The sequence below is a fragment of the Mobula hypostoma genome, chromosome 13 (assembly GCF_963921235.1).
Source record: "Mobula hypostoma chromosome 13, sMobHyp1.1, whole genome shotgun sequence".
NCBI lineage: Eukaryota > Metazoa > Chordata > Chondrichthyes > Myliobatiformes > Myliobatidae > Mobula > Mobula hypostoma.
This window is the reverse complement of record NC_086109.1, coordinates 96,252,147-96,279,535: the sequence shown is the minus strand read 5'-3', so window position 1 is coordinate 96,279,535 and position 27,389 is coordinate 96,252,147. Positions and strand designations below refer to the sequence as shown.

At 41.2% G+C, this 27,389-nt stretch overlaps 1 protein-coding gene across 6 annotated transcripts in view; it reads right to left on the bottom strand.

The window, feature by feature from the left end:
* The window catches only part of dennd4a (DENN/MADD domain containing 4A), a 161,926-nt gene that overhangs the window by 68,081 nt on the left and 66,456 nt on the right, over positions 1 to 27,389 (bottom strand). For all 6 annotated transcript variants that reach the window (XM_063066252.1, XM_063066257.1, XM_063066255.1 and 3 more), the window contains exons 10-13: positions 18,112 to 18,287; positions 16,837 to 16,937; positions 10,656 to 10,874; positions 8,445 to 8,590 (exon numbers count right to left, since the gene is read on the bottom strand). In XM_063066252.1, the coding sequence (XP_062922322.1) occupies positions 8,445 to 8,590; positions 10,656 to 10,874; positions 16,837 to 16,937; positions 18,112 to 18,287 (642 nt within the window). The remainder of the gene's footprint in view (positions 1 to 8,444; positions 8,591 to 10,655; positions 10,875 to 16,836; positions 16,938 to 18,111; positions 18,288 to 27,389) is intronic.

Below are 27,389 nucleotides of genomic sequence, written 5' to 3'. Positions count from 1 at the left end.
TCCCAAGTCCCTTTGCACCTCAGAATTTTGTATTTTTTCTCCATTTAAAAAATAGTCTTCCCTTTTATTTCTTCTTCCAAAATGCATGACCATACACTTCCCAACACTATTCCATCTCACTTCTTCGCTCATTCTCCTAATCTGTCTGTCTTTCTGTAGCCTCTCTACTTCCTCAAAATTACCTACCCCTTTACTTCGTTTCATCCACAAACTTGGCCACAAAGCTATCAATTTTGTCATCTAAGTCACTGACATATAATGTACAAAAAAGGGTCCCAAAACAGACCCCTGTGGAATGCCACTGGTCACCGGTAGCCAACCAGAAAAGACTCCCTTTATTCCCACTCTATGCCTCCTGCCAATCACCCAATGCTCTATCCATGCTTGTATCTTTCCTGTAATATCATGGGTCTTAACTTGTTAAGCAGCTTCATGTTTGGCACCTTGTCAAAGGCCTTCTGAAAATCCAAGTACACATTCACCAAATCTCCTTTATCTATCCCATTTGTTATTTCTTCAAAGAATTGCAACAGATTCGTCAGGCAAGATTTTCCCTTGAGGAAACCGTGCTGACTACGGCCTATTTTATCATGTGCCTCCAAGTACTGAAACTTCATCCTTAATTATCCATTTAATAATAAACTCCAACATCTTCCCAACCACTAAGGTCAGACTAATTGGCCTATAATTTCCTTTCTTTTTCCTCTCTCCCTTCTTGAACCCTGGGGTGCATACCAACTCCAAGTGACCTATCTACATTTAGACCTTTCAATTTCCCAAGAAACTTCTCATAATGATAGCTTCACATTTTATGACCCGACACCTGGAACTTCTACCATACCACTCGTGACTTTCACCACAGTAAAGACTGATGCAAAATACTTATTCAGTTCATCCGCCATGTCCTTCTTCCCATTACAACCATTCCAGTATTGTTTTCCAGTGGTCCAATATTCACTCTCACCTCTCTTTTACACTTTATATAACTTTGGCATCCTCTTAAGTATTACTGGTTAGGTTCTTTCGTATTCCATCTTTACCTTTTTAATGACTTTTTTAGTTGCTTTCTGCTGTTTTTTTTAAAGCTTCCCAATCCTCTAACATCTCACTAATTATATGCAAACAACAGGAATTCTGCAGATGCTGGTAATTCAAGCAACACACATCAAAGTTGCTGGTGAACGCAGCAGGCCAGCCAGCATCTCTAGGAAGAGGTACAGTCGACGTTTCAGGCCAAGACCCTTCGTCAGGACTAAGGGTCTCGGCCTGAAACGTCGACTGCACCTCTTCCTAGAGATGCTGCCTGGCCTGCTGCGTTCACCAGCAACTTTGATGTGTGTTGCACTAATTATATGCCCTCTCTTTGGCTTTAATGTTGGCTTTGACTTCTCTTGTCAGACACAATTGTGTCATCTTGCCTTTAGACTACTTCTTCCATTTGGGATGCATATATCCTGCGCCTTCCAAATTGCATCCAGAAATTCCAGCCATTGCTGCTCTGATGTCATCCCTGCCAGTGTTCTTTTCCTATCAATTCTGGCCAACTCTTCTCTGATGCCTCTGTAATTCCCTTCACTCCAATACAACACTGATACATCTGACTTGAGCCTCTCAAATTTCAGCAATGTCCTCCAGCAACTTGTCCAAATTATACTTCCTGTTGCTTGAGCTAATGTGTGGAACTCCAGTAATTTGATTACCATTGACATCCATTTCTAATGTAAACCAGGATAGTCTGAAGGTGCTCACAGATGCTCAAAGGGAAAGAGTTTATCTACATAAACAAGGGAAAATCTGCAGGTGCTGGAAATCCAAGAAACACACAGAAAATGCTGGAGAAACTCAGCAGGCCAGGCAGCATCTATGGAAAAGAGTACAATGGACATTTCCAGCCAAGACCTTTCAAGCAGGACTCTGAAAGATGTGTTGTGTGGGAGAGGCAGCTCGGTAGTGTAATGGTTAGTACAACGTTTTAGAGCACCAGTGGACACTGAACAGTGTTTGACTCCTGCCTCTGTCTGTAAGGAGTTTGCAAGTTCTCACTGTGACCACACGGTTTTCCTCTAGGTGCTCTGGTTTTCTCCCACATTACTGAAATGTATGGGTTAGGGCAAGTTGTTGGCAGGCAAGAACTGAGTAAAGTTATCCCCTTTGGTTCAAGAGCCTGATGGTTGAGGGGTAATAACTGTTCCTGAAGCTGGTGGTGAGAGTCCTGAGGCTCCTGTGGCAGCAGCGCGAAGACAGCATGTCCTGGGTGGTGGGGGGTCATGATAATGGATGCTGCTTCCTCGCGACAGCATTTCATGTAGATCTACTCAAAGGTGGGAAGCGCCCTGGGCCGTCTCCACTGCTTTTTGTAAACAATGCAGTTTACTGCAGGTTTCATTGTTTTGATGCATATGTGAGAAATAAAACTAATCTTTGTTAATTAGGCACTACACATTGCTCCTGGTGTGAGGGTGAGTGGTAGAGTTTGAAAGGTTTGATGAGAAAAGAAATTGGATTAATGCAGGATTACGTGAAACCAGTGTCTGATGATTGGTGGGGCTTGGGGTCGAAGGGGCCTGCTCCTATGCAGCATCTCGCCACAGGCCTCAAGCAAAAAATGGCAGAGGTCTGAGTTACAGAGACAACCCACTGCCAACACTGCAGTGGGACTTGGCAAAAGTGTTCAAAACAAGGAAATATTTGTTTGAACTGTCATCTTTATTAAAGAGAACGATGCATTGATATCAAGATAAGTAGTTAGACACTAAAATATTTCTAACAAAAAAGACCCAGTTGCACTAGGAAACTGATACCCATTGCTACAACTCGTTATTAATTGAACACAGCATTCTGAAGGACATTGAATGATTCTTTAAAGAATATAACAGAATGTATGGTTCATTAACACTGTTCCATGGTCACGACCTGGGGTACCAGACTGCCGAACATTGCTCTCCCCAAAGTCACTTTTAATTTACCAAGGCATGCAGCTCGCTTTCGAATGCAGATAGCAGCACATCTGAAGTTACGATTAGAGTTGGCAGGAAGCAAAAAATGTAATTTACATTTTTTCTCTTGTAGTTATACATTGCACTGTTCACACAGAGTGAACTTAAAGAGACAATTTACAAGTTCAGTTCCCAGAAATCACAATAACCTTCACATGTATAGTTATAATTTTGCACACACTTGAGCATCAAGAATATCAAGCGAATAAAATGTATGCAGAAACAGGTTTCTTCAATCTAGTACCATTGATTTCTCCACACACAGATACAGTTCAATATTTCACAGATAAACTGGTCTGAAAGGAACGGTGTTCTCAGAGGGATAGACACTGTCTAATAATTATGAGGTGTCCAGAGAATGTTCATCTCATGTGTCACAGGAAAGTGCAGCTCATATTCCATTACAGAATTTCATACACACAGTGGACAGCAACAACATGTTTCTGCTCAATGCCAGCTGAAGGAATAAAAACAAATCGACTGGCTGCTCTGCCAAAATTCTTTCATGCACCCAAAGTTTCACAGAGAAACAGATGTGACACTTATTGGGTTCATTCTACGGAGTAAAGCTCTACTTTGAGGTCACTGATTCCTCTGCCAACATCAAAATCATCAAATAAATCTTACCCTCAGTCACTCCAAAAAAGCTCGTCTCCAACACAGTTAAATCTCATTAAAAGGACAAAAATCTACCACTGGCTGGGAAGCATTAAGCCCTTTTGTAAGACATATCAGTGCATTAAAAAGTAATGCTTTATTCTTGACATCAACATACAACTAAAGGTGCTTTCACAGTTCAAATGAATAAAAAATACTTTGAAATAAAGATGACTTGCCAAATTGTTATGTGGTGAGACCAGCAGATACACTTGCAATAATTCTCTTCCAGAGAATGGCAGGTGACCTAATTTTGCTGTTCGATTTGACCCAAAGCAAAGCAACAAAGACTGCTGAAAGAAAGAGAGATTTTCTGCATCCTAAATGGAGAGTCAGCAGCTTTTCAATTCAATTAGCATATTAGTAGGGTAAAGCAAACCCAGTAGAATTGTTTCCAGTCTCTCAGCTCGTAAATAGTCTCTGCCTGCGTGCTTAGTAATACAATGTGGCAAACACTTGTGCAAGAAAGTAAAATGAGTGACACCAGTGAAATAGAAAATGAGACTTATTTTTGGAACTCTTTCCGGAAACTTGATCATCTATTTATGTTACCATATATTTTAAAGTTATACATTTAGGAATTTCCAAAATAGAGCACCAAGAATGGAAAATAAGACTTTGATTTTACAGTATTGTGCAAAAGTATTAGACACGTAAAAAAAACAGTAAAGTGAAGATGCTTTTGAAAATAAAGAAATGAACTCTTTCTTAATATATAAAAAATTACTATAAAGAGCAGTGAACAGTAAAAGATAAATTAAATCAATATTTGGTGTGACCATTTTTTACTTTTAAAACTCCATCAATTCTCTTAGGTACACTGTCATGCAGTTTTATAAGAAAATCGGCCGGAAAGTTCCAAGCATTTTGGAGAACTTGCCACAGTTCTACAGACTGTGGCTGTTTCGCTTGCTTCTGTCTCTCCAGGTAATCCCAGACAGCCTCCATGATGTTGAAATCAGGGCTCTGTGGAGGCCATACCTTTTGTTGCAGAACTCATTGCTCTTCTTTTTGCTGAATATAGTTCTTTATGATCTTTGTTGTGTGTTTGAAGTCATTGTCCTACTGCAGAATGAGTTGGGACCTATCAGCCACCTGCCTGATGATACTGCGTGGTGGATGAGAATTTGCTTGTACTTCGCGGCATTGAGGGTTCCATTAATTCTCATCAGATCATAAACTCCATTTGCAGAAGCACTCTCCAACTCTTCTATAGACAAACTGCCTCCTGCTTGAGGCAAAACTTTCAAATTTTGCCTCGTTAGTACAGAGCATTTGCTGCCATTGTTCAGCATTCCAGTCCTTGTGTTTTTGCTTCCCAGGGCAGGTACTCAAAGTGTGTGCGGCACAACTGGCTGGTGCATTTGCAGACATTTTTAATCTTTCCCTCTTCCAGTGTATAATGCCCTTCTGCTTCAAAACATCCACCATTGTCCCTGCACCTAAAAAGACCAAGGTACCACGTCCAAACCACTGGCGTCCTGTCACATTCAACTCAATAATAAGCAAATGCTTTGAGAGGCTGGTCAAGGACTACATCTGCAGCTTGCTACCACCCACACTGGAATCCCCACAATTTGCTTCCCGACACAACCGATTGATAGATGACGCAATAGCCACACCTCTATACACTGTCCTTACACACCTGGAGAGGAGGGATGTTTATGCGAGAATGCTGTTCTTGGACTACAGTTCAGTGTTCAACACCATAATTCCCTCCAGGCTTGACAAGAACCTCAGAGACCTCAGCCTTCACCCTGCCTTGTGCAGCTGGATCCTGGACTTCCTGTCAGATCTTCAGCAGAAGATCTGTGTCACCACCCACAGCTCCAATCTGCTAATTAAATTTGCTGACAATATTACATTGATTGGCTTAATCTCAAATAATAATGAAGCAGCCTACAGAGAAGTCATCACCCCGACACAGTGGTGTCAGGAAAACAACTTCTCCCTCAATGTCACAACAAAGGAGCCGGTTGTAGACTACAGGAGGAACAGAGATAGGCTCACCCCTATCGACATCAATGGATCGAGGGTGAACAGCTTCAGTTACCTTGGTATACACATCACTGGGGATCTCACGTGGTCTGTACATACCGGCTGTGTAGTGAAAAAAGCATAACAGCGCCTCTTTCACCTCAGACAGTTGAAATAGTTCGGCATGAGTCCCCAAATCCTAAGGACTTTTTACAGAGGTACAACTGAGAGCATCCTGACTGGCTGCATCACTGCCTGGTATGAGAATTGTACCTCCCTTAATCGCAGGACTCTGCAAAAAGTGGTGCGGACAGCCCAGCAGATCTGTAGATGTGAACTTCCCATTATTCAGGACATTTTCAGTGATAGGTGCATAAAAAAGGCGTGAAGGATCATTGGGGACTCGAGTCACCCCAAGCCAAACTGTTCCAGCTGCTACCACCTGTGAAACGGTACTGCAGCATTAAAGCCAGGACCAACAAACTCCAGGGCAGCTTTCTCCATCAGGCCATCAGACTGATTAATTCATGCTGACACAACGTATTTCTAAGCTATTTTGACTGTTCTGTTGTACATCTTACTATACATGCTATTTATTACAAATTACTATAATTTGCACATTGCACATTCAGACAGAGAGATAACGTAAAGATTTTTCCTCCTCCCGTATGTGAGGGATGTAGAAATAAAGTCAATTCCTGCACTGTTGAGCCACTTGGCTTTGTTTCCACTTGGAGGAATGGCTTTTTGGCAGCAACTCTTCCATGAAGACCATTTCTGACAAGACTTCCCCAGACTATAGAGGGTGTACTTGATTTCCAGTTGTTTCTGAGTTCAGAGCTGATAGCAGTGCTGGACTTCTTCCGAGTTAAAAGGAAGGTCAGTTTGATGTATCTCTCATCTACTGCACTCAGTTCCCGTGGCCAACCACTGCATTTCTAGTCCTCAACCTTCTGCGTTTTTTTTTGTGCTTCTTCAGAAGAGCTCAGACAGCACAGCTTGAAACTCATAGTCATAGTCATACTTTATTAATCCCGGGGGAAATTGGTTTTCATTTTCGGGAAACTCTAGTCAGAGGCAAAATTTCTGCTTGGGAGAAACCTTGTTGATGCAGGATGATCATCTTGCGTCTTGTTGCTATGCTCACCTTTGCCACGTTTGATTCTTTCTACACCGTTTCTGTTTCAGTTAATCATTTAGTTCATTCAGCTTATGTTGATGTCACCTTTGTTTAATCATACACTGGGCTGTCAATCCACAAAGTAATCAAGTTTTTATTTGAAAAGTGCTCTATCGCTTAATGTCACTTTCTTTAAAGAAATATAAAAACCAATAACATTTAATTTTTTGGAATATGAATGCTCAGGAATGTAAAATTTGCTCTTTTCTACTGACACCACTAATGTAGAAGACAAAAATAAATGCTTAAAACAAAAAACTAGGGTGCCTAAGTACTATATGTAATAAGAGCTTTTGTATCATGACATCCCTTGAACACCTAACCCTAACGCCTCAACTCAGTTCAGGGAAAGTCTCCATCTGAGATTCAGCCAGCTATAGTTGTGTCATCAGCGAATTTATAAATGCAGTTTGAGCTGTGCCTAGCCACACAGTCATGGGTGTGGAGCGAGCAGAGCAGGGGCTAAGCACACATCCTCAGGTGCACCTTTGTTGATCTATCTGCATGCTGTGGGTGATAGTGACTGGAAATTAACAGTAAATACAGCAGCTGTAAAAGGTCAGAGTTGTTGTCTGTCAAATGACTCTGCACTGTGCAAACTAAACCCTTGTACTATCATTGTGGAAGAGGCCATGATCCATTTCTCTGGATAAGCATTTCCCCAACAGTCAAGTAGCGCACTACCAGCTAGAACACACTGTAACTTCAAGCCCTAAAGAAAAGCAGCAAATTCGTTCATATCGACCCATAGCAATTCTGCTAACTCTGCAGACAGAAAACAAAAAGAGTTTAAAAAACAAAACATAGGAACAGAATTAGGCCATTCAGCCCATCAAGATGCTCTACCTTTCATGGCTGATTTATTTTCCTCTCTCAATCCCATTCTCCCCTTAACCTTTGGTGCCCTGACTAATCAAGAACCTATCCTCCTCTGCTTTAAACATACCCAATGACCTGGCCTCCACAGCCATCTGTGGTAATGAATTCCACAGATTTGCCACCCTCTGGCTAAAGTAATGACTCCTTGTCTCCATTGGAAAGAGATGTCCCTCTTTTCTGAGGCTGTGCACTCTTTGCCCTAGACTCTCCTAATATAGGAAACATCCTTTCCACATTATTAGTATTAGCACAAAACATGAGATTTAACAAAGCACTTTAGTTCATTAACCAAGTTAGAAAATAAGCAAACACATACAAACTAAAATAATGGTAAAGTTGCTTGCTTGAACTACAAAGTTGGCATATCAAATCTTCACTGGTATTTTGTATTCAAACCCTGATTTATGGTTGTTTTCTTGATAATACATCACTAGATAGTATTAGTGATGAATGAAAGATATTTAACGACATTTGGATGTTATGGATTATTAATTTGTTTGATACTGGTAAGTTTCACACAGGAACATGATTGCGGTCAGGTGAATACTGTCAACTCAAGTTTCTAAATGAACATCCCTTATTTGACTCAGTTATGAAACAGACTGAAGTTCTGCAAAGTAGATAGCATTGCAGAATTACTTAAACATGGACCACTTAAAATTGTGCACAAGGATCTGAAAGGATTTCCAATTTCAGAAGCCCTAACTTTAACTACAGTTCACTTCCTTCTTTAATAAAAATCTACAGTGACTTACTTTGTCTACACAATCATCAAAGAAAGCCAAACTTGCATCCTTGTCACTCACGAAGGAGCATTCTTCGATGAAACGAATAAACATCTGTGTTTTTGTCATCAATGAGTAAAACTTCTGGTGGGAACGATCTCTGCTTCTCAGAAAACCTACAATAATTAACATGAAGTAAATGATTTTCAATATATTTTTGTCCAATTAAATTTGTTTCCACTATACAAATCAAAATCTTGGTTGGCCCTCGTTAGAATTCTTAACTGTTTTATACAATATAGCTCTGGGAATTTCTGAGTGAAACTGAACTGTAAAATGAAAACAGAATATGCTACAAATATTCAGGAAATCAGTAATCTGGAAGAAGAAACTGATTTTATTTATTTATTTAGAGATACATGGTAACAGGCCCTTCCGGCCCAACAAGCTCATGCAACCCAATTACACCCATGTGGCCAATTAACCAACTAATTGGTACACCTTTGTAATTACTTGAGTTCTTTGAGGATATAACAAGCGTAGTGGAGAGAGGGGAACAGATGGACATTATTTACTTGGATTTCCAGAAGGCGTTCGATAAGGTGCCACATAAAAGACATCCATAAGATAAGGATTCACAGAGTTGGGTTGATGTATTAGCACGGATAGAGGATTGGTTAACTAATAGAAAGCAGAGAGTTGGGATACATTGGTGTTACTCTGGTTGGCAATCAGTGGTGAGCAGTGTGCCACAGGGGTTGGTGCTGGGCCTGCAACTGTTCACGACATACATTAACAATCTGAAAGAGGGGACCGAGTATAGTGTAGCTAAGTTTGCTGACAATACTAAATTGAGTGGAAAAGCAAATTCTGCAGAAGATACGGAAAGTCTGTAGAGAGATATACATAGGTTAAGTGAGTGGGCAAGGGTCTGGCAGATAGAGTACAATGTTGGTAAATACAAGGTCATTCACTTTGGAAGGAAAAATGACAGAGATCATCATTTAAATGGTAAAAAAAATTACAGCGTGCTGTTGTGCAGAAGGACTTGGCAGTGCTTGTGCACGAGTCACAGAAGGTTGGTTTGCAGGTGCAGTAGTGTATCAAGAAGGTAGATAGAAGGTTGGCCTTCATTGATAGAGGAATTGAATTTAAGCACAGGGAGGTTATGCTGCAAACAGTGCAGGGTACTGGTGAGGCCGCACGTGAAGAACTGCGTGCAGTTCTGGTCTGCTTACTTGAGGAAGGATATATTGACTTTGGAGGTGGTGCAGAGGAGGTTCACCAGGTTGATTCTAGAGATGAGGGGGTTAGAGTATGAGGGAAGATTGAGTCTCCTGGGGCTGTACTTGCTGGAGTTCAGAAGAATGAGAGGAGATCTTACAGAAACATAAATTATGAAAGGGACAGATAAGATAGAGGCAGGAAAGCTGTTTCCACTGGTAGGTGAGACTAGAACTAGGGTCATGGCCTCAAGATTCTGTGGAGTAGATTTAAGATGGAGATGAGGAGGAACTGCTTTTCCCAGAGAGTGGTGAATCTGTGGAATTCTCTGTCCAATGAAGCAGCGGAGGCTACCTCAGTAAATATATTTAAGACAAGGTTGGATAGATTTTTGCATAGTAGGGGAATTAAGCGTTATGGGGAAAGGGCAGGTAGGTGGAGATGAGCCCATGGCCAGAGCAGCCATAATCTTATTGAATGGTTGAGCAGGCTCGATAAGCCAGATGACCTACTCCTGCTCCTATTCCTACTCCTTATGTTGGAGGAGACTGAAGCACCCAGAGGAAAGCCACACAGTCACAGACAGAACATATAGTACAAACTCCTTACAGACAGCGGTGGGAATTATACCCAGGTCACTGGTGCTGTAAAAACATTGCACTAAAAAATACACAAACAGATCAAAGTTTGGTGCCCAGAACCTGTGCTCTAAATATTTCTTTGGAAAAACATTCAAAGTTAACAGCTGCACGGAGATGAATTATTCTTATTTCCACAATATCATAACATTAGTTTTGTGGACTGTATGAGGTTTTTTTTACTAGATTAAAAGGAAATGTTATAAACTATGAAGCATTTATCTTTCACAGCAAAACTTAACCTTGATCTAAAACCAAGGAACTCACTAATATTTTTGAATTCAAGCAATTTGCATGTTTAGTTAATAATGTGTATGTCTCAAATACTTGGTAAGTGCAAATTCAAAAATCAGAGACATTTTTAAGTAACGGTAACCACCTTGAAGATCAAACAGTGAGCTAGCGTCTGTTGTTTTCTCAGAAGGAGCCTCTGTGATAGGTCGGAGGTATGTTCTGTAACCCTTCAAAATGGAAGCCATGAAGCGAAGAAAAGCTTCTTGTATTTCCAGTTCGAACACCTGCATCTTTTTACCAGAGTTTAAATCATGATCATTCATTGTTAATTCCATTAAAGCTTCCTCTCTTGGTCTTTGATGCACTGAAAGGAAACACATTTAGTTTTACATTTAAATGCTTAATGTAAATTACGCATCCTCTAATGAACAGCAGTGGAAAATAGAGCAATTTTAATTGATTTTGAAGATCTGACTTGAAAAAAAATTGGGAATATTATCCTTTCTAATTCCTCCCCCGTCAATGCCCTGATTAATGACAGATATAAATCCACTGAAGCCTCACAGGGCTAATTTTCCCTTGTAAGCATAAACAATAAGTATTTACACTTGCATTATTTCACTGAAATGTAAAAAAAAATGAAAGCTACTCAATTTTAACTTTAAGTGAAAAAAAATTACACAACTTATGGAAACAGAATCAGAATAAAAAGGCAAAGAGCTAACAATGGTGTAATCCTGATGGCATTATTTGTTTTTCAAAGCAAAGTAAACTCATTATCGCAGTACATATATCTAAGTACCAGAGTTGATTAGAGTGCTTAAGGTAAAGGAACCCTAGGGGTCAAGTGATCATGATATGATAGAATTCACTCTGAAGTTTGAGAAGGAGAGCTGGTCAGATGTATCAGTGCTACAGTGGAGTAAAGGGAATTACAGAGGCATCAGAGAGGAGCAGGACAAAGCTGATTGGAAAGCAGGGATGACAACAGAGCAGCAATGGCCAGACTTCTGGAAGCAATATCGAAGGCACGGGATATACACATCCCATAGACAAAAAGGTATTCTAAAGGCAAGATGGCACAACCGTGGCTGCCAAGAGAAGTCAAAGTCATACAAAAGCCAAAGAGAGGGCATATAATAGAGCAAAAATTAATAGGAAGTTAAGAATATTGGAAAGCTTCTGAAAACCAACTAAAAAGTCAAAGGAAAAGATGGAATACAAAGGTGAGTTAGCCATTAATATTAGAACATGGAACATAGAAATCTACAGCACAGCGCATTACAGGCCCCTCAGCCCACAATGTTGTGCTGACCATGTAACCAATTCCAGAAACTGCCTAGAATTTCCCTACTGCATAGCCCTCTATTTTTCTAAGCTCTATGTACCTATCTAAGAGTCTCTTAAAAGACCCTATTGTATCCGTGTCTACCACCATTGCTGGCAATACATTCCACCCACCCACCATTCTCTGTGTGAAAAACTTACCTCTGACATCCCCTTGTACCCACTTCCAAACAGCTTAAAACTGTGCCCTCTCGTGTTAGCCATTTCAGCCCTGGGAAAAAGTCTCTGGCAATCCACACAATCAATGCCTTTCATCATCTTATACACCTCTATCAGGTCACCTCTCATCCTCCGTTGCTCCAAGGAGAAAAAGCCAAGTTCACTCAATCTATTCTTTTTGAAGGCATACTCTCCAATCTAGGTAACAACCTTGTAAATCTCCTCTGCATTCCCTCTAGAGTATCCATTATTAAAGAGGATATCAAAAGTTTTTTCAGATACATTCAGTGTAAAAGAGAGGTGAGAGTGGATATCAGACCGCTGAAAAAATGATGGAGAGGTAGTAACAGGGGTGACAAGGAAATGGCAGCCCAAGTGAATAAGTACTTTGCATCAGTCTTCGCTGTGGAAGACTCTAGTAGTATGTCAGAGGTTCGAGTGTGTCAGGGGGTAGAAGTGTGTGAAGTTGGAATTATTAGGGAGGGGCTTATTGGGAAACTGAAAGGTCTGAAGGTAGATAAGTCACCTGGACCAGATGGTATGCACCCCAGGGTTCTGAAAGAGGTGGCTAAAGAGACTGTGGAGGCATTAATAACCTTCTTTTAAGAATCAATTGATTTTGGCATGGTTCTGGTGGAATGGAAAATAGTAAATATAACTCCACTCTTCGAGAGAAAAGCAGAAGAAAGGAAACTATAGGTCTGACAGTTAGTGGATGGAAGATGTTGGAGTCAATTGTTAAGGATGTGGTTTCGAGGTACTTGGAGACACATGATAAAATAGGCCGTAGTCATGGTTTCCTCAGGGGAAATCTTGCCTGACAAATCTGTTGCAATCTTTGAAGAAATAACAAACGGGATAGACAAAAGAGAATTGGTGAATGTGTACTAGATTTTCAGAAAGCCTTTGACAAGGTGCCATACATGAGGCTGCTTAACAAGTTAAGACCCATGGTATTACAGGAAAGATATGAGCATGGATAGAGTATTGGATGATTGCCAGGAGGCAAAGTGTGGGAATAAAGGGAGCCTTTTCTGGTTGGCTGCCAGTGACCAGTGGCGTTCCACAGGGGTCTGTGTTGGGACCCCTTTTTGTACATTATATGTCAATGACTTAAGGTGATGGAAATGATAGCTTTGTGGCCAAGTTTGCGGATGATACGAAGTAAAGGGGCAGGTAGTTTTTTGAAGAAGTAGAGAGGCTACAGAAGGCCTTAGACAGATTAGGAGAATGGGCAAAGCAGTGGCAGCTGGAATACAGTTTTGGGAAGTGTATGGGAAGGCATTTTGGGAGAAGTAGTAAAATGGAAGACTATTTTCTAAATGGAGAGAAAATACAAAATTCTGAGGTGCAAAGCAACTTAGCAGTCCTTATGCAGGATTCCCTAAAGGCTAATTGGCAAGTTGGATCTGTGGTGAGGAAGGCAAATGCAATATTAGCATTTATTTCAAGAGGACAAGAATATAAAAACAAGGTTGTAATGTTGAGCCCTTTAAAGCACTGGTGAGGCCTCACTTGGAGTACTGAGAGCAGTTTGGGGCCTCTTATCTAAAAAAGGATGACATGACATTGGAGAATGTTCATAGGAGGTTCACGGAAATAATTCCTGGATTGAGGGCTTGTCATATGAAGAGCATTTGATGGCTCTGCGCCTGTACTTCCTGGAATTCAGAAGAATGAGGGGTGACCACATTGAAACCTATCAAATGTTGGAAGGCTTCCAGAGAGTGGATGTGGAGGGGATGTTTCCTATGGTGGGGTAGTCTATCAACAGAGTGCACAGCCTCAGAATAGAGGGGTGTCCTTTTCAAACAGATATGAGGAGGAATTTATTTTGCTACAGTGTGGTGAATCTGTAGAATTTGTTGCCATAGGAGACTGGGGAGGCCTAGTCATTGGGTATACTGAAGGCAGAGGTTGATAGATTATAGATTAGTCAGGGCATGAAGGGATATGGGGAGAAAGCATATTGCGGCTGAGGGAGAAAATGTATCAGCCATGATGAAATGGCAGAGAAGATTCAATGGGCCAAATGGCCTAATTATGCTTCTATATCTTACAGTCTTACATGTCACCATTACTACTGAGATTCATTTCTTGCAGATATTCACAATAGAAAAAAGATACAACAGAATCAGTGAAAAATTACACACAAATACTGACAATCAATATGCAAACACAAATAAAAAAATAATAAATAAGTAAGTAAGTAAACAATACCGAGAACATGAGTGGTCAAATTTTTTTTACACTGAATGTACTAAAGAACATTAAAGCATGTATGTTTCTGGCAAGATGAAGAAGCAGCTGACTATTGGTCTCCACAATCTTGGGTGAAGGTAATTTTAAGAGTCTGAACAACAATCTTGCTGGCTTCAGCAAAAATGAACACACATTAAGAATTGCAAATCAGCTCTGTGGCCTTCTAAATCTTAAGCAATTTGATTGGGAATTTTGTATCCAATAAAAAAAATCAAGATATCCTGCAACTTTTTGATTTCTGTAAACTGAAAGTGGAGTTCTACAGTGCCTGGGATGATTACAAAGAGAACTAGGCATCCTGTGTGAAGTTAAGAATTGCAGCTTTGATCAAGAAGAAACTCTGTTTTAAGTGCATGAGCAACTAATGTGATCAGACTGCACATCTGATGTCAACAAACCTGGGCAAGTACAAGGATAAACACAAGAGATTCTGCAGATGCTGGAAACCCAGGGCAACAATCACAAAACGCCAGAGGAACTCAGCAGGCCAGGCAGCATTTGCGGAAAGGAACAAAGAGCTGACATTTCGGGCTCGATCAGGGTCCAATGAAGGGTCTTGGTCCAAAACGTTAACTCTATATTCCTTTCAATAGTTGCTGCCTGACCTGGTGAGTTCCTCCAGCATCTCATGTATTACCAAGTATAAGGATTATACAATTCATAGTCATAGTCATACTTTATTGATCCCGGGGGAAATTGATTTTCATTACAGTTGCACCATAAATAATAAATAGTAATAAAACCATAAATAGTTAAATAGTAATATGTAAATTATGCCAGGAAATAGGTCCAGGACCAGCCAATTCAATGAAATTATAGTCATAGAACCTTTTCCTAGAAAATACACATCCTTTTTAATAATTCCAATATACGATGTGTATTACAGGATATTGGAAATACACAATATATATAAGATACATGCAAGGCGATGCTAAGCCAGCTCTACACTTCACGAGTTACCAGGACCAAAAGACTGCGGATATGACAGTGATTTGGCAAAGATCCCTTGCTGCTGCACAGATAACTCTGTGGTCTCCATGGTATCTGAAAGTCACTAGTTTTTAAAAGGAATGATCAGTATTCACAAGAGAGAGCGATCTCGATGAAAGTGAGATCAGCTTATGCGCTGGAACAGGTCGAGGTTAAGAGGATGTGCTGGAATGTTTGAAAGTCCCCTGGATTGGATGGGACATACCTCAGGTTACTATGGAAGTGAGCGAAGAGATTGCTGACTTTTTGTGATGATCTTTGAATCCTCACTGGCCACAGGAGACGTACCAGAAGGTTAATAGGGATAAGAGGATTCTTAGAGAAGCAGAGTCTGAACAGAGATGGTCAGCGTGGGCTTGTAGTGGCCAGATCATGCCTCATGAGCCTTACTGACTTTTTGTGGAAGTGACAAAGCAAATTGATGAAGGTAGAGAGTATAAGTTCCCCATGATACACGTATTTAGAAAGTAAGGGGACATAGGAGCCAAGGAAACTTGGCTGTGTGGATTCGGAATTGGTTTGCCCACAGAACGCAGAAGGTGGTAGTAGATCTATTCTGGGACCCCTGCTCTTTGTGATTTTTTTAATATTGTAAATGACTTAGATGAGGATGTGGGAAGGTGGAATAGTAAGTTTGCAGATGACAAAGTAAGGTTGGTGGTGTTGTGGAAAGGAGAGAAGGTTGTCGTAAGTTACAACAGGAGATTGATGGGATGCAGAGCTGAGAAGTGGCAGGTGGAGTTCAATTTGGAAAAAAGTGCAAAATAATTTTATTTGGAAGGTTGAACATGAAGGCAGAACACGAGGTTACTGGTAGGATTCTTAGCATTGTGAAGGAAGAGAGGTATTTCGGGGTCCAAGTCCATAGATACCATCCATCCTGGATTCTGGATTTCCTGCATACCTCAAAGTTGCCATGCAAGTTGGTAGGATGGTTAAGAAGGCACATGATGTGTTGGCCTTCGCTAGTCAGGGGATTGAGTTCAAGAGCTTTGAGGTAATGTTGTTGCTCTACAAAATTTGGGAGTATTGCATTCAGCTCTAATCATCTTAGAAGAAGGACGTGGAAGCTTTCGAGAGGGTGCGGAGGTGATTTACCAGAATGCTGCCTGGATTAGGGAGCATGACCTGTGAAGAAAAGCTGAGCAAGCTGGGGCCTTTCTCTTTGCAGTGAAGTTGAGTGAGAACCGACTTGAGAGTAGCACATATGATGGTAAAGAAAAATATATAGAGTGGACAGCCAGTGTGCCCATTTTCCCCAGAGTGGCAATAGCTAATACATGAGGACATAATTTAAGGTGTTCAGAGGAAACTATAGAAGGGACAACAGAGCTAGGTTTTTTCTTTAAACACATAGTGGTAGGTACATGGAACGTGCCGCCGGGGTGCTGGTAGAGGCAAAAACATTAGGGACTTTCAAGAGACAGTGATGAAAGAAAAAACTGAGGGCTACGTGGGAGGGAATTTGGAGTAGGTGAAAGGATCAGCACAACACTGTGGGCTGAAAGGCCTGTATCTTTCGAGGAAAAGGACAAATTTCAGCAATACAGAGTTCATAACGTACTTACTCTCAGCCAGCTGTTCATAAATGTTGTTTAAAGAGTTGATCAGATTTTTACAGGCTTTCTTTGGAAGTACTTTCCACGTAAGGCTTTTCCTGTCATCAGTTCTGAAAGAACAAACTTTTAAATACATACCTTGGACACAAATACCCAGCAAGTGAATTTTGAAACTGCATCACAATATTACTTTTAGTATCAGTAAAATTAAAGAACACTGTAACTGATAGCAAATTGAACAAAAAAAATCTGAAATGTAATTAAATGTACAGAACATGCTGATTGGCAAACTGCAATAATAGAGACAACAAACTATGAATTGGGGTTGTGACTTCATCATCAGTAAAGCACTTGTTAATGTAATTACAAAATGACCAATTGATATTATCTGCACATTAATGGAAAGAACAGTTACATACAAATATCTTAAGAAAAATGTTGGTTACAAGTATCCTTTAGTCTTCTCTATTCAACAAGATCTATGCTGATCAGGAGAACGGGGTTGAAAGGGAAAATAAATCAGCCATGATTGAATAGCAGATCAAAATTGATGGGCTGAATGGCCTAATTCTGTTCCAATGAATTGTGGTCTAATTCGGCACATTCCTTCTTGTTCTACATAACATCTGATTCCCTAATGGTCCAAAAATCTGTATCTCAGGCTAGGGTAGACGTAGACATATTTTTGGACAGTAAGTAGTCAAGGCACTTGTCAAGATTATAGTAAAAATATTACAGGTATTAATTTTTTATTCTCACAAAAATTAAAAATAGCCACAGAATCAATAAAAACACTTAATTGAATTTAATTCTGAAGTCCACATATCCCAGTAGCTGAGTTCTCACGAGCTTGAACATGAACCCACAGACCGGGGGGGGGGGGGGGGGCGGGATGGTGGAGGAGTCCATCAGCGTGAGGGGCAGCCAGCAGCTCAGGCGGCAGGTAGAAAATGCATCCATCAGTTCAAGAACAAGCCAGTGCTGGAAACTGGGGCTTCTGCAGAGAAACACTGGTAATTCTTTCCATTAGCTCTAGCAGTGGGTCAGAAGATTTTAAAATCATTTCAGTAAATAATGTGTGCCTGTCACACAATAATTGGAAAGAGAGGTGCTGCTGTGCAGAGGAGAGTCAAGATAAAAATCAGGTTTATTATCACTGACATGTCATGAAATGTGCTGTTTTCTGACAACAGTACAGTGCAATACAAATAATTACTATTTTGAAACTCAACTAATAATCAAAAGCCACATTTTACAATTTAATTGTATATGTCAAAATCTTACTGAGAGATGGTGTTAGTGTCTAGGTCCACGCAGCTTACATCACTTGGAGGATCATATAGGTCAAAGTAGCGGGAGTCAACCCCTACAATGAAGGGGCAAGGGGCACTAAGGACATCTGCCAGAGCCAAAGGGCACAGAGGAATATACGGACACGGCCAATGGAATGGAAATATCATCTGCATGTAAAGAATCACAGTAAAATCAACATACTTTCAGAAATACAGTACAAATAGAAAATGTATCCATTGTATCAAAGCACAACTAATGTCAAAACATCACCTAGAGCTACTGCTTAGAACATTCCCACAACTTGAGTGAAAACGTACAAATCTTTAAAAATGCAGACACTGCAAATTGTAGCAATACAAAATAAAAATATAAATTTCTGTAAATACCCAGCAGGTAAGACAAGAGTGACAGAAAGAGTACAAAAGTTAATATCTCAAATCAACAACGTCTCACTAGGATGAAACAAACCTCATTTTTTGAAATTAGTAAATCATAAGCCTTTTATTCCTCAAAGTACAAAACAGAGTTGATAAGGTAAACACAAGCAGACTTTTTCCACTGAGGTTCGGTGGGACTAGAACTGGAGGTCATGGATTAAGGGTGAAAGGATCTTGAACCATGGGGGATAACTTCACTTGCCCCACCATTGAACTGTTCCAGCAACATATGGACTCACTTTCAAGGGCTCATCTCATGTTCTCGATATTTTTTGCTTATTTATTATTATTATTTCTTTTTTTTTATTTGTACAGTTTGTCGTCTTGGTTTAATGCCCAATTTGGTTCAGTGTTTCATTGATTCTGTTATGGTTATTATTCTATTATGGATTTATTGAGTATGCCCACAAGAAAATGAAACTCACGGTTATATATGGTGATATATATATACTTTGATAAGTTTACTTTCAACAGTAGAATATTTAAGGGGGACATGGGTTTGATTGCAACATAGGTACATAGTCCAGGTGCAGGTTGATGGGACTAGGCAGAGAAATAGTTTGGTATGGACTAGATGGTCCAAAGAGCCTGTTTCTCTGTTATAGTGTTCTATAACTCTAACAGCTGTACGTTGGGACTTTGGTAGATCTCACAGAAAATAAGTGAAAGTGAAAACTTCAAAACTACAATCCAATATTTCATTGCTAAAATCTCTCCCAAAATACGCAAGGATCATTTTTTCAGCCAGAAAGATCTGTACATTTAAGAGAACAATTAATATGAATCACCATGTTGTCTCAGGTTTTAGGAATTTTAAGTGAAATTATAGGAGTTGTCATTTCAAGGTTTTATGGGTTATAGTACTCTCTTTCTCTAAACTACATAAAATAGATTGCACATAAAAGCAGTGATAAAAGACAGCTGTTGAAGCAGTAACTGCCTGGTCCTTGAGTTCAAAAATAGTCCATAACTTTTGCTTGGTCTCTGTAGGCCTTTATGACATCTCAGATATTATAATCTCTAGAAGAGCTGGTCGTCTCCTTAGTATTCAAGAGATCAATATAAAGCCTCTCTCTGGTGCCACAAGCAAATTCAAAGGTTTCAAAGGTACAATTTAATGTCAGAGAAATGAATACAATATACATCCTGAAATGCTTTTTCTTCGCACACATCCACGAAAACAGAGAAGTGCCCCAGGAATGAACAACAGTTAAATGTTAGAACCCCGAAGTCCCCCCAGCTCCCCTCTCTCCCTCACATGCGGAAGCGAGCAACAATCCCTTCCCCACCGGCAAAAGTAAAGTGCACCCGCTACCAGCACTCAAGCGTGAGCAAGGCAATAGCAAAGACACAGACTTGCAGTTACCCCAAAGACTACATTGTTCACCCAATAATTCGACATGCTGCAGGCTCTCTCTGTCCTGATAAAGGAGAAAGAGGTGACTCCATTTTCCAACGAGCAGGGAGACTTAACAAACAACTTGCTGGCTTATGATGTTAAAAGTCCGTAACGTTGCTTTTTTCTGAGCTCTGTGTCTGAAGATCACAAGGATCCCGGGTCTCCAGGCACACAGCAGATGTTCCGACTCCCCCAATGACACATGAGTCTCCTGTGGCGACACCAACCCTTGATCTGCCCGTCTCCAGTTCCTCGAGATCCCAGGCTTCCGAATCTGAGCCGAAATCTTAGGCCAAGCCTTTGGCATGCCGAATAGAGGCTGATTGTGGAATCCTGAGAGGGGGTTCCATTCCCGCAAAGAACCGTAGTCAGCGTGTAACTCCAGGTCAGGGTCTTCAAAAATGAAATTCCCAGGATGAGGCTTTCCTTTTCTTTCTCCTCGAAAGAACGGGGTTTCCCTTCCTCATCTGCATCTCCTCCATTTCCTGGACATCCACACTCAGCCCATGTTCCTGCTGCCTTAACAGTGATGGAGTTCTTGTCCTTACCTTCCCACCCCATGATCTCCACATCCAACACAACATTCTCCACCCACCATCTCTCTGAAGGGATCCTACCACCAAACACATCTTTACCTCTCCCCAACTTCCAATTTCTGTAGGGATCACTCCTTCTGTGATTCCCTTGTTCACTCATCCCTCCCCACTAATCTCCTGCCCAGCAACTATCCCTGCAAGCGGCCAAAGTGCTTCACCTGCGAACCTGCTGATTGATTATTGTAGTTGGTGTTCCCAAAGCAGGCTCCTTTACACTGGTGAGTCCCACTGTAAATTGGGGGGCCACTTGGTCGAGCACCTCCGCTGAAGCAGAACTTCCCAGTGGCTCAACATCTTAAACCCGATTCCCATTTCGACATGTTGATCCATGGTCTCCTCTTGAGCCACGATGAGGCTACCCGCAGGGTGGAGGAGCTACACCTTGTACTCTTGTCTGGGTAGCCTCGAATCTGATGGCATGAATATGGATTTCTCTTTTCAGCAAACAAAAATCCCTCCCCTTCTCCTATTCCCCAATCTGACCTCTTACCTCTTTTCACCTGCCTATCACCTCCTCTCGGGTCCTTTCCTCCCATTGTCCACTCTACTCTCTTATCAGTTTCCTTCATCTCTTTTTCTTTCCCACCCACCTGGTTTCACCCATCACCTTCTAGCTAACCTTCTTCCCTCTCTCCACCTTTTTACTCTGGCGTCTTCCCCCTTCCTTTCCAGTCCTGAAGAAAAGTCTCGGCCTGAAACATCAACTGTTTACTCTTTTCTATAGATGCCTCCTGATCTGCTGAGTTCCTCCAGCATTTTATGTATGCTGATCTGGATTTCCAGCATCTGCAGAATCTCTTGTGCTTAAAATTGAAGGAATGTTGCACAATTAACTCAAGTTAGACAAGAATACTTATTCCAGAAACAAGACAACAGGAAGTACATCAACATCTTTAATAGATCCAAGTAGTCTGAATTAAAGCCCAAAGATAAAGTGCTATACACTAGCCGTAATCTTAAAAGATGTGTCTTCTTTAAAGATTTTCTTTATTATAGCCTTGGATACTGATAGAAGCAGATGGTAATAGGAAAGCATTTCACTGAGGGAGGGCAAGTTATGATGTCATTAGGCAGGAACTTGAGAGCATAAATTGGGAACAGATGTATTCAGAGAAATGCACAGTGCAGAGGATTTTTTATGGAACACTTGTATAGGGCTCTAGATAGGTTTATCCCTTTGAGGCAGGGAATAAATAGCAGGGCAAAGGGACCAAGGCTGACGAGAGGTAGAACATCTAGACAGGAGAAAGGAAGAAGCAAACTTCGGGTTTAGAAAGCAAGAATCAGGCAGGGCTCTTGATTCAAAGTCAAAGTACATTTATTACCAAAACGTGCATATGTTACCATGTACGACATAGACATTCCTGTAGGCATTTGTAGGAAAATGAAGAAATTCAACAGAATTTATGTAAAACTACACATTAACAAATACTTACAATCAGCTAGTGAATTACAAGGTAGCCAGTAAGTAGGTCAATAATGGACTTGGGAGTGCTAAAAGAGGACACAAGAAGGCCTTGCTGAGTAGGACTAAGGAAAACTCTTAAGATGTTCTAAAGAACAGGAGGAGGTCTAAAGAACTAATCAGTGATAAAAGAAGAAACGAGTGCCTGGAGTCAGAGAAGGTAGGGAAGGTCCTTAATGCATACTGTAATGATTTATGTACCATGACACAATCTGAGGCTGCTTGCAGAAAACCTGGGTAATATGCATAGGCTGATAAGGAAAAATAACCTCATGTTGTGCAACAACCAACTCCGAGGAATTCTAACCACACGCCCTGAAATTAAATGGCATTACCATGGTTTAATCCCCTATCATCGACAACCCGAGAGTCACTCAAGCTCAGAAACTCGTCTGGACAAGCACATAAACACCATGGCTTATAGACCAAAATGCTGGCGGAATCTGCAGGTCAGGTAGTATCTATGGAGAGGAATGAACAGTTGACATCTCTGGCTGAGACCCTTCAACAGTGCTTGACCTGAAACGTACAGTCGACGTTTTGGGATGAGACCCTTCGGCAGGCCTGGAGAGAAAAAGCTGAGGAGTAGATTTAAAAGGTGAAGGAGGGGAGAAAGAAACAAGGTGATAGGGTGAAACTGGGAGGCAGAGGGATGTGGTAGAGTTGGGAAGTTGGTGAAAGAGATACAGGGCTGGAGAAAGCGGAATATGATAGGAAAGAAAGGGGGATGGACCATCAGAGGGAGGTGGTGGGCAGGCAAAGAGATAAGGTGAGAGAGGAAAACGGGGATGGAGAGTAGTGAAGGAGGAGGGGGAGCCATTACCGGAAGTTTGAGAAATTGATGTTCATGCCATCAGGTTGGAGGCTACCCAGATGGAATACAAGGTGTTGTTCCTCCAACCTGAGCGTGGCCTCATCGCAACAGTAGAGGAGCCCATGTATCAACATATTGGAATGGGAATGGGAAGTGGAATTAAAATGGGTAGCCACTAGGAGATCCTGCTTCTTCTGCTTAGGAGGAATGATGGCGCCCTACAGCAACTCCTCTGCTTGCATCTTTGGAAACAGCTCTATTTCTACCTCTAATATCATTATTTTTTCCTTTCAGGGTTCTTTTGAAGACCCTGACCTGGAGTTACGAGCCTCTTAGATAGGTACATGGAGCCTAGAAAAATAGAGGGCTATGCACTAAGAAAATTCTAGGCAGTCTCTAGAGTAGGTTACATGGTTGACACAACATTGTGAGCCAAAAGGCCTGTAATGTGCTGTGAATTTCTATATTCTATGATACACAGGAGGCTACACCAGGAGCACCAGACACAGTATATGACCCCAAAAGACTCACAAGTGAAAGACCACCTCACCTGTAAGGACTTTTTAGGGCCCTGAATGGTAATGGAGGAGGAGGTGTAAAGCAGGTGAAGCACTTGTTCCCTTGCAAGGAGAAGTCTTTGCTACGCCTACCCCTACACCTCCTCCTTCACAATTCAGGGCCCCAGACAGTCCTTCCAGGTGAGGCAACACTTCACCTGAGAGTTTGTTGGAGTCACCTACTGTATCCAGTGTGGCCTTCTGTATATCAGTGAGACCCAACAAAGATTGGAAGACCGTTTAGTCAAACTCCTACATCCCGACCGCTAGAGGAAGCGGGATCTCTCAGCGGCCATCCATTTTAATTTCACTTCTCATTCCGATATGTTATTCCATGGCCTTCTCTGCTGTCACGATGCGGTCATACACGGGTTGGAGGAACAACACCTTATATTCCATCTGGGTAGCCTCCAATCTGATGGCACAGACGTTGATTTCTCCAACTTCCAGTAATGTTCCCCACCCCCCTTCACCATTCCCCATCCCCTTTTCCCTCTCTCACCTCATCTCCTTGCCTGCCCATCGCCTCCCTCTGGTGCTCCTCCCCCTTTTCTTTCTTCCACGGCCTTCTGTCCTGTTCTATCAGACTCTCCCTTTTCCAGCCCTGTATCCCTTTCACCAATCAACTTCCCAGCTCCTTACTTCATCCCTCCCCCTCCCGATTTCATCCTATCACCTTGTGTTTCCCACTTCCCTCCCCCACCTTTTAAACCTGTTCCTCATCTTTTGCTCTCCAGTCCTGCTGAAGGGTCTTAGCCCAAAGTGTCGACTGTACATTTCAGGTCCTGTCCTGTTGAAGGGTCTTGGCCAGAGACATCAGCTGTTCTTTACTCTCCTTAGATGCTGCCTGACCTGCCAATTCCACCAGTATTTTGTGGGGGTTGCTTGGATTTCCAGCATCTGCAGATTTTCTCTTGTTTATGACCTGAAATGTCAACTGTTCATTCCTCTCCATAGATGCTGCCTGACCTGCTGAGATCCTACAGCATTTTGGCGTGTGCTCTTCCAATATCTGCAGATTCTCTTGCATTTATGGATAGAGATCAGAGGCTATCTATGCTACCAATGGCCTGCTTGGCTTTCGCTGGGATCACACTCATTCACACCTCCTAATGGTTCAAACATAGACAAAAGTTTCAAATGTGATGAAAGTGAGAGTGGGGTTGACACCTTGAAGGTATTTGTGGTAAGTGACTCTCTCACAGACATTCCAAAGCCTTTTGCCATTCACAATGCACCAGCCAGCAGTATGTCAGAACCTCCTGATGTGTGCAGTTTGAACAACATGCTGGACTACCGAGTCCACACGAACAGCATCATTGCAACCACTCAAATGTTCATTCTCTCTGCCATTGACGCATAGTAGCTGCCATGTAAACAGCTGACAAAATGAAGGGCTGATGCTCATCTCGGCTCCTTCCACATCAACGGCCAAAACCCATGACTCCTCCATCAAGGACAAGGGCAACAGCTGCAGAGGAATGAATACTGCTCCCTGCAGGCTTCCCTCCCATCTCAATTGGAAACACAGTGCATCACCATTCCTTCAGTGCACTCCGGTAGAAGGAATCAAGGGAAAGACTATTTTCTAAATGGGAAGTGAATTCATAAATCAGAGGTGCAAGGGGACTTGGGAGTCCTAGTGCAGGATTCTCCAGAGGTTAACTTGCAGTCTGAATTGGTGTAAGGAAAGTAAGTGCAGTGTTTGCATTTATTTCAAGAGGACTATGATTTAAAAGCAAGGATAGAATGCTGAGGCTTTATAAGGCATTGGTCAGATTGCATGTGGAGTATTGTGAGCTGTTTCAGATACCAGTATGGTTCTTGCTAAATAAGGGCATTAAAGGTTATGGAAAGAAGGCAGGAGAATGGGGTTGAGAGGGAAAATAAATGAGCCATGATCAAAAGACTTAATTCTGCTCCTATATCTTATGGTCTTATACGTGCAATCAGTTTACATTTTCTGGAAATGTCAAAACATAAGCTATTAAAATTGTTTGCCTCCATATATAACGTAAAAGAGATCAAGTGTGTTGGCTGAGCTCTCAACTTTTGTCTCTCTACATTTGGTTCAAGAAACATGGTGAGAAGGTTCCAGATGCAAATGTTGGTCATGTTGCCAATACGAATCCCTGGAGTGGCCAGCAGTGAGGATCACAGTTCCAGGTGGTAACACTGCAGTGGCTGAAAGATCACTAGGCTTGATTTAATGAAGTCCCCACCCAACCCGCCTATGTACCAGCCCACCCAGGATTACTGCGTGGGACAGCATGAAGAATAATCAAACAGGCTATGGCAGCCAGAGCCCATGGAACAACTTGCTAACACAACCCACAACAGTCTGCAAGAGAGGCACTCTGGAAAAGTTCAAAGTAAATTTGTTATCAAAGTGCATAGAGTATATATTACTCTCTCAAGTTTATAGGCAACTTTCCTGCAGGTAGGTGACCAGAACTGCACATAATACTTATTAGGCCTAACCACCATATACAACTTCAACATAACATTCCAACTCCTGAACTCCATATTTTGATTTATGAAGGCATAAATCACCATATAATACTTCGAAATTCATTTTCTTCCAGACATTCACAGCAGTACAGAGAAATACAATAAAATCAACCAAAAACTACACGACTCAAGAATCAAATATTTTAATGATTGCAACAATAATCCTTTGCCAACTCCAGACTGAAATCTACACAAAGATTTTCATCACAATTTAAAAATTCATATTAAAATTTTGAATTAATCTAATTGTTATATACATTGTAAACCTAAGTTCTAATCTTTACAGACATTATTATGGGTAATTTTAAATAAGATGATACAGCCCCTGGCAAAATAAAACCAAAACTTGACAAGTTAGGAACATACAGATTAAGAATGAGAGTCAGTCTCCTAGCCTTTCAAGTATGCTCCCCTAGTTAACAAGATGGCACAGCATGGTAGCATAGTGGTTAATGCCATTACTGTGCCAGCCACCTGGGTTCAATTTTTGCCACTGTCTGTGGGGAGTTTGTACATTCTCCCCGTGACAGTGTGGGTTTCATCCAGGTGCTCCCATTTCCTCCCATATTGAAAAGTTATGCAACATGTTCTGGTCCTGTTCTATACTGGAACAGTTCTGGAAGTCAGTTTTTTCTGCAATTTCTAAAGCACTTAAAATTAATTTACAACCTAACAAATTAACTGTGCTTTTTGGAATAATTCCTCAAAATATCCGCGGTATCTCTTTGTCTGACCAACATGTTATTGCATTTGTTACATTGATAGCTAGGAGGGCCATTTTGTTGAAGTGGAAGGATATGTTGGCTCCATTCTGTCACAATGGTTCTCTCATGTGATGCTATGTCTTAGTTTGGAGAAAATTAGAAGTCGAACCTTTGAACCTAAGTTTGATTTTGAGAAAAGATGGGGTTAATTTGCTCATTACTATCATTTGAGTTAATTGATAGATTTCCTCCATGATCTAATTGTGATTTTTTTGGTACTTTTTTTTTTATCTTGCTGGCGGTTTGATGTTTATCTTTAGAAGCTTTTTGTATGACGCATGGCTCCAGGGTTGAACACCTAATGGTTTTTTTTTCCACTTTCCTTTGCTTTAGTAGGGATTTTTTTTCCCTCTTTTTTTTGTCACCAAAATGTTTTCAATCTTTAAAACAAAAATGTTTTTTTTTCTTGAGACATTGTAAGTGTTGCCTACTTTGATGTACTCGTTAATTTTGGATAATAATAATAAAAAGATTTGAAAAGAAAATTTAAACGCAAACAACAGGAATTCTGCAGATGCTGGAAATTCAAGCAACACACATCAAAGTTGCTGTCCTGACGAAGGGTCTCGGCCTGAAACGTCGACTGCGCCTCTTCCTATAGATGCTGCTTGGCCTGCTGCGTTCACCAGCAACTTTGATGTGTGTTGTTAAAAGAAAATTTATGCCGGTTAGTAGGTTAATTGGCCACATGGGTGGCAGAAGGACCTGGAATTAAGGGTTATGGGG